Source organism: Pseudoliparis swirei, chromosome 10 (genome assembly GCF_029220125.1).
Source record: "Pseudoliparis swirei isolate HS2019 ecotype Mariana Trench chromosome 10, NWPU_hadal_v1, whole genome shotgun sequence".
NCBI lineage: Eukaryota > Metazoa > Chordata > Actinopteri > Perciformes > Liparidae > Pseudoliparis > Pseudoliparis swirei.
In genome coordinates this window covers 8,908,649-8,916,310 of record NC_079397.1, presented here as the reverse complement: position 1 = coordinate 8,916,310, position 7,662 = coordinate 8,908,649, and the positions used below count along the sequence as shown (strand labels likewise).

General features: G+C 42.6%; 2 protein-coding genes across 2 annotated transcripts; one reads left to right on the top strand and one right to left on the bottom strand.

The window, feature by feature from the left end:
* Positions 1-2,741: 2,741 nt before the first annotated feature.
* alg10 (ALG10 alpha-1,2-mannosyltransferase) lies at positions 2,742-5,665 on the bottom strand. Its single transcript, XM_056425072.1, has 3 exons — positions 5,313-5,665; positions 4,656-4,853; positions 2,742-4,573 (listed from the first exon to the last, which is right to left on the bottom strand). The coding sequence occupies exons 1-3, from the start codon at positions 5,475-5,477 to the stop codon at positions 3,512-3,514; spliced, it is 1,425 nt and encodes a 474-aa protein (XP_056281047.1). The 5' UTR covers positions 5,478-5,665; the 3' UTR covers positions 2,742-3,511.
* A 226-nt stretch (positions 5,666-5,891) lies between these two features.
* Positions 5,892-7,359, top strand: tprkb (Tp53rk binding protein). Its single transcript, XM_056425075.1, has 4 exons — positions 5,892-6,105; positions 6,293-6,415; positions 6,678-6,854; positions 7,093-7,359. The coding sequence occupies exons 1-4, from the start codon at positions 5,965-5,967 to the stop codon at positions 7,177-7,179; spliced, it is 528 nt and encodes a 175-aa protein (XP_056281050.1). The 5' UTR covers positions 5,892-5,964; the 3' UTR covers positions 7,180-7,359.
* The last annotated feature ends 303 nt before the right edge of the window (positions 7,360-7,662 follow it).

The following is a 7,662-nucleotide window of genomic DNA, read 5'->3' as shown; positions in this document are numbered from 1 at the left end:
TGAGCAATAATGCAGTTTTATTCAAGTAAATCATCATCATGTTGACATGTTATTAGTGCTGAAGATCTTATGGGAGTTTAACAACTATTGATATGCACACAACTATGGAGGACTTAACATGTCTTAAGTATAAATAAATAAATGTATGAATAAATACAGGAATAAATAAATAAATTCTTAAATAAATGTATAAATTAATAAATACAGGAATATATAAAATAAATGCTTAAATAAATTTAGTTATATACCTAAACAGGACATCAGTAATTAAATCTATTTCTACATTTCTTTATTTCTGTATTTATTCATACATTTATTTAAGCATTCATTTATTCCTATATTTATTCATGCATGTATGTATTTATTGTATACTTAAGACATTTTAAGTCCTCCATACACAACAAACTGAAGCTGCTTTCTGTGAGGCAGAAACAAGAGGTGGGCGGAGTCAGTCTGACGTCACACACCGATACGTTTAAAATCGGTTCTGTGTTGTTGTCCTTTTAGACAAAAATACAGCTGAAGTCAAATGAGTGACATATCAGTTTGGATGAAACATGCGTTTTCTCTCTCAATAAAATCAATGAAATCGTAACATTTCAAACATATAGGACTTTCACCCAGGAGACCTGTGTTCGTCTCCCAGAGGGCTGTCAAGTTATTTTAAAGGTACATTCGTGATATGTGTGACTGTGTTTCATGACATTAAGTTTCATGTAGCTGACACGTGTGTTACAATGTCACATTGTCTCTGTTTGACTTAGTTTAGTATGTTAAGCGCGTTACAACTTGACGCTGAAGGGTCTGACCAATCATATGGGACTATTGGGACAATAGCGTATATTTACTATATTTTATAATTAAATGATTTGGTATTTTGACATTTATTACGGATATATGTTCTTCTTCTTTTTTTTTTCATCTCGTACCTTATGAGGTCGGCGCGCCCTAGTTCTATGGACGCACCGCCACTGACAAGAACGAGTTGCGTCATCACGACATGGACGTTGAATTTACACCTTTTTTGTTTTACTGCAAAATTGCAAACTGTGTTTCCAGTTTAACATGAGTGAAACTGTTCAGTCCTCGGAGCGTGTCGTCTTAGAGCCAAATCTGTGTCATTTGACCAGTTTCCCTCCAAATGCACTCATGTTTAAATTAAATAGTTAAACTTAAAGTAATCACATTATATTCAATTCAATTCAATTCAGTTTATTTGTATAGCCCATTTTCACAAATTATAAATTTGTCTCAGAGTGCTTTACAATCTGTACACATAGACATCCCTGTCCCAAAACATGTCCCAAAACCTCACATTCTGCATTACACAAGGGAAATGTATCATGACACAAAACAACACCATGCATCGTGGCCGTGTCTTCCTCTTTGGATGCCATTTTTTTTACTCTCAGCACAAAGTGGAGAGAAAAGCCTAATTTGTACATTTATCATCCCAAAAGTATAAAACCAACTACAGGAGGGACAGTATGAAAAGCATTATACTCTGACATATACTCATCTGACAATTCTGAACAGCAGGTGCATGTTGCATGTTGGAAGAGTATAATGACCATCATTCAGTTTGTTCTTAGTTTATCTTTTTATAGTTTTTTCAGCGCTTACCCATACTTCAAATACTGTTTACAGTATGATGGAACAGAAACAGTTTTACAGTATTGCTTACAGTGAACAAAATATCCAAGAAACACACAAGAGCATTCTGAACAAACACAACGGCAACAAGCCCAGATAAAGGGGGGGGGGGGGGGGACTATTGTTCCTTTAAAAAAGTTCAATCCAAACTGTTTTGTTTTTTGTTTACAAATAAACTATGTTTAGGGGCAACGGCTGCAATAGATGATTGAACAACATTGGGTTCGTCAATGTAGGCGGTGTCTGTGTGATCAACATCTCAACCTGCCATAATCAAAACTTACATAAATTCTAATACAAAACTTGCTAAAACATATTTCTCAAAAACATTCCAAACCCTGACCTACCATCAGGAGGAGATGGGGAATCAATTGTTTGTTTATTATCAGCTGAGATATATTGTTTGAGAACAGATATCATTGCAGAAGAGGTTTTTAGACTGTATCTAAGGTTTGGAATATTGTGTTTGCCATTGTGGGATGTTGTGTGTAAACATTCGTAAATAATAGAAAACCAATCCATCGTTTTGTTGGGAGGTATAGCTTGTCTGTTAAGAAAATGTAAGCATTGTGGAAATGTGTTCACTGACTGCATATTGTTTGAAAACGACATGACGTGTGAATGGTACGGCCACAAAACACCGATGCTGTGCTAATTGTGTTTAGAGTTTTGAAAATGTGACCACTGATTGGACAAACGCTTGGTAGCGCCTGAAAAAAACTGTAACCTGCTGGTTAAACGTGGCCAACTGGGCTTCTTCTTCATTCGAAAGCTCTGGTGTTTGTTGTTTATGGATCATTTGAACAGTATTAAGTCAGTAGTATGAAAACAAAAACTAGCTTCTCACTGACCATGTAAATTGTAATGTCTAGAATAACAAAGGCATTAAGTTTTGTGTTTCTCATTGTTGAATGCACCATTTAGGGCTCCAGGATTTACAGCCAGAATATCCAGCTGTCCTATAGCGCCCCCTAGTGGCCGTTCTGTTGCGTCAACAAACCTGTTGCATCTTTGTATTCTGTAAAATAGTTAGTTAGGTGGTGCCTGTCGTATATGTATAGTATATAAACTTCACATGAGAATTCATATTACATGAGTCATTTTATTCAAAAAGGTATACGCACAATTGTATGAACAGGGGATCAGCATACAGCTGAATGGACAGGTCGACACGAGACACACACGTAAAAAAACATCTAAATTCTGATTCAAATACAGTGGAAACATTATGGCTTGGTCAAAGTAAACAATCTGAAGACCTGTTTATCTTCTCCATGATTATAAACAAATCGGTTGTTCTCCACCGGCACATAAACAAAGCAAGGATCTCAAATCAATACAAAAACCTCCCATACAATAGAAATTCGGAAACAACATGGCCGTCATATTTGGTCTCTGGAATCATATTTACAGCTTGTGTCTACAGTTATCCATAGAACTGCACACAGTATTTACATTCATAGTGCAAAACAGTGACAGCCATAGGAAACAAAACCCGGCATTCACAACTAAAAAAATTGCTATCAGTCCATTTACAGCGTCGCTTCAGGGCTTGAGATCATCGTCTGGGAACGTAAAACCCTGCAGGAATAAAACTTGAAAAGCACACGATTAAATGTTAAAAAAATATATTTTGTCCATCACTTGTCCCAATAAAACTAGCGATATTGATTCCCAGTGTAAGCCACGGCTGATCCCATTACACGATCCCGAACACTAAATTGGTTACACTGTACAAAAAATGTCAAAAGCATAAGCCATAAGCCGGTCATTGAAATGTAACGGAAGCTTTTTCTTTTGGATTTCTTGAGACTTGGTTCTCTGGACTCGATTCCCGGCATCCCGTCCCGATTTCCGCTCACCACATGAACCTCTGCGTGGCCGCGCCGTCCGGCCAGCGGAAGCTCTTAACGATGAAGACGTAGAGCGTGGCGGCGTTCACCGCCGTGTACAGCAGAAACTCCCCGATGAGCCTGGGAAGGGAGGGGAGGGGCATGTGCAGGCGGTACATCAGGTAGGGAACGATGAAGTACCGGAACTCCAGCAGCTTCTGCGGCACGGTCGCGGCCAGGAGGCACGCCAGGAACGCCAGGCTCCAGAAGAGCGAGCGCGGCTTGATGGCGTCCAGGAAATTCCACCCGGCGAACACGTACCCGGGGACCAGGAGGAAGGGCGCCAGCTCGTGCCTCTGGAAAAGCCTCTTCCACACGTAGAAGGGGAAGTGCCGGTTATCCGCCAGGAGGTACTTGTGGACGGCGGTGAACTTCCACACCAGGAGCAGGCAGACGCACGCCGCGAAGACGAAAAACAGAGGCCGCCTTTTCACGGCCTGCAGGAAGCGAAGAGCGCGGTGGTAACACAGCGAGACGGGGAGGGAGAAGAAGAGGGCGAAGGACAGGAAATAGAAGAGCTGGGGGAAGTTGAGGCAGGCTTCGTGACTCGCCCGGTCGCCCACCACGATCCCGTCGTTCAGCACCACGAACACCAGGAAGCCGACGCCCACCACGGCGTACGGCCAGGCCACCAGCAGCACCGCCTTCACCTGGCTGGGGGAGGTGAGGAACTCCAGCATGAAAAGCGTGGCTTTCTTCACGCCGCCGAACGACAGGGGAACCTGGGACGCCGGGGACTTCTCGTCCCTCTTCTTGGCGCGCTCCAACTTCCAGGCCTCGTCCATCTTGGCGGCCACCAGAGTGCCGGCGCAGAAGGCCACCCAGACGACGTTGTTCTGACGGAAGAGCACGGCGCAGACGCCGAGGAGCGCCGAGGCCTTGTGGCAGCCGTAGAGCGTCATGAGATAGGCGAAGAGGGTGAAGAAAGTAGACCCGGCGTCGGTGTAGTAAAGGAAGTTGAAGAAGTAGAGCACGGGGAAGGTGGAGAGAGACAGCGCCGAGAGGATTCGCCGGGAGGTCGTTTGCGTCTGGACGAAGAGGGAAATGTGACATCAGAAGAAAAGACAAAAACAAGATCGCTCGTGCATAATTACCTCCATTTAGACGTACCTTCTCCCTGAGGTGCAGTTTGCAGACGAGCAGGTAGAGCACGTAAAGGTTGCCGCAGTTGAACAGCAGGTTGATGAAGCGCAGCATGGCCGTGGAACACACCACCTGGTCCGTCAGGCCGGTGAGCCACACCACGGGCTTGATGACGCCCACGGAGACGAGGTACAGGCCCGGCAGAGTGGTGATCATTGGGTCCCACTGAGGAAGGATCGCAACCACGTTAAAAAGGGGAATTCCACCAATCGGGTGCTCTTTTAAATCTGCTTCAATTTGGACACATGCTAAACATTCATACACTTTTAATAAATATATATATATATATAAAGAGTGGGAAAGCCAGAAGAATCTAGTTAAATTGACTTTTTAGTAAACAATTTGTTGGCAGTGAACGTTCCTCTGACGTCAAGCCGGGCGATGCCCTGGGACCAAGTGGGTCCCTGTTTCAGATAAGTTAAATCAAGTGCCAGAGCGCTACTTTAGGGAAAAGCTCTTAAAAAACTTTAATCTGTATTTAAATGTTAGGATAAAATGACTTTAATAAAAAAAGAAAACGTCGATGATGATCTTTTAATCTCCAAGAGACGTTTCTTTACCGTCGTTTTTGGCGCACTCCCTTTGATGGCTACGCCGAGACTGTCTGGGAGCCACGTTTTTTACCTCGTTGAATTTCCCGTGGCAATACTCCTGAGCCTGCGGGACGTGGAACACTTCGTCCATGTACGGCTCCCTTTGCTCCCGGGTGACTCTGGAGAACAGCAGGCAGGATATCAAAAAGTTGGTGCTGCAGAGCGCAGTGAAGATGTAGCCTTCAAATTTCTCCATGTTTGATGACGGAATCCGATGTAAAAGCGAATGCAGTTCGAAGTTCGCGGTAATAACGCGGGTTGCACCGCACGCCGGTATATTTGCGTGTAAAAGCCCCCGCACAATCTCAATGACGAGGGAGATCTGGTTTAACCCTGTCCCGTATTGATAAACGGAAGAGTTATATTTTTGACAGGTGGCGGTCCGCTTCTAATAAACGTCCGGCACGGAAACGATTTTATGAGTAGTAGATCCGGGTTCTGTTAAATAGTTAAAGCATCACACTTGTAGAGAAAACGCATTGGTGATATTAGCCACCATAATCCCATAATATACATCTTGAATTGAAAGACTTTAAGATGTCGTTTTCTTAAGTTTGTGGAACCGTTTTCCATAACAGGAACTGTGCTCCGATACGGTGTCACCGTGTTATGGTTCCCCCTCGTGTGCAGACGGCAAATCGTAATTTTCTTCATAGTTTGTGGAGCCATTTCCCCCCTCCAAAATGCATTTAACACACGAACTAGAGCTCTTTCCCGACCGCAGGGTGACTCAAATGCTTTTCAAGGAGGTCACAAACGCGGCAGAGTTGAGACAGTGTGCGGTGGAGGGTAAAATACAGGGTGCTCTGATTAACCCGACGATGGTGAGATGTTTCACTTCAGCTTTTGCAACGTTTTAATCAAACTCATGTACATAATACATGGTCCTATATGTATATTTATTAGCTAACACTAGCATTACTTTCCACACGGAACTATATTTTATAAAAGTAAAAGTAGTCTGTTAAACGGTGGCACCTCATTCACCATCAGACTCTTTTTCATTTACAGCTGGTGAATCCTTTTCAGGTGCTGATAGCTGCCAACAAGGCAGTTAATTTACAGAAAAATGGGAAAATGAAGACGAGAAGTTTGTACTCGGAAATAATCTTCAACCTCTCACCTACTAATAATGTAAGTCTTTAGAACCGAACTTCATTTTTTTTTACCTACTCTAGTTCTGCTTCTTGTTTAAAACGAAACCAGACATGTTCCATTGTTAGGTGTGCAATAATATGTGCTGCTTTCAACATTGCCCTCCTAGCTTATTGCAGCTGCACTATTCCATTGGAAATGTATTCTTTCACTCTATTTGCTGTGGGTAGGAGCGTCAGATAAATGGCATAAACGTGCATGACCAAATGCATCATACGTGTGTGCCTTTCCCCGAATGCAGATCTCAGAGGCGTTCAAAAGGTTTGGGAGCTCTGATGGAGACGAGTCCGTCCTGGTGGTCCTAGTTCACGACAAAGATGATCCACAGCTGCTGTCAGACATCGCAGCCAGAGTGAGCGGACGACAGGTTCCAGCAGAAGATGTTTCCTCGCTGTCGGACCACGCAAAAATCAAAAAGGTTCTCCATCTCGGCCTTAATAAATGTGACTCACGTTATCTTGACTTGTTGTGTGGGTTTTGTTTTTCACAAGACGAGTGATTCAGTCAAATCAATCACGCATCACACTGAATAATCAGCAAGAAATTCTTAGAGGTTGAACGTTTGTATTTTTTTTAAAGAACTGATAACTTTTGACAGAATGGATTTCGGTGACATGTCTTTTAATTTCACACCTTTTTTCTTCTTCTTTGTTTAGCTTTATAAAATCCCCCCCCAGGAGGAGAAGTGTGGGACTCTGCTGGACGCGGTTGTGTGCAGGATGGCCACTAAGGACGTCATGTAGCTACGACAGGAAAAAGGACTTTAAAAAAAACAAGTGGTTGTCTTTTTTATATGAGATTTTGATTCATATTGATGTTTCCTGCTGACTCAAAATATGCAAACCTTCTCTCTACAAAAACTCAAATTAATCAAAAGTTTAAAAAATTACAGCTGAAAATATATCTTGTTTTTCATAAATGTTTTTGGCTTGTCTTTTTTTTCATGCTTCCGATGTGTTGAGCTGTTAGACTCATGAGGTTTGAGAGGCAATTAGGGAAGTCATCACACTCGTCTAGAGTTCCCACAGCAACTTCTCGTCAATGTGATAGTCATTTCTTTTCTGGAGAAGTCAAGCATGTGAAACGTACAGTTTGTCTCAAACATATGTCTGCAGCTTTTTTAAATGGCATTGAGAGGAATGGAAGGAATTCTGTCACCAAATGTAAAATGTCTCTTCACTTGCACCCGGATGTTCATTTTTACTCATTCTTAGATTTTCTGTGGG

Coding starts and splice junctions, on each gene's coding strand:
- alg10 (XM_056425072.1), bottom strand. CDS start 5,477: ATGGAGAAATTTGAAGGCTACATCTTCACTGCGCTCTGCAGCACCAAC. Junction 4,854..5,312: donor GCCACGGGAAATTCAACGAG/GTAAAAAACGTG, acceptor ATCCTTCCTCAG/TGGGACCCAATGATCACCAC. Junction 4,574..4,655: donor AACTGCACCTCAGGGAGAAG/GTACGTCTAAAT, acceptor CTCTTCGTCCAG/ACGCAAACGACCTCCCGGCG.
- tprkb (XM_056425075.1), top strand. CDS start 5,965: ATGCATTTAACACACGAACTAGAGCTCTTTCCCGACCGCAGGGTGACT. Junction 6,106..6,292: donor CTCTGATTAACCCGACGATG/GTGAGATGTTTC, acceptor TTTCATTTACAG/CTGGTGAATCCTTTTCAGGT. Junction 6,855..7,092: donor ACCACGCAAAAATCAAAAAG/GTTCTCCATCTC, acceptor TTCTTTGTTTAG/CTTTATAAAATCCCCCCCCA.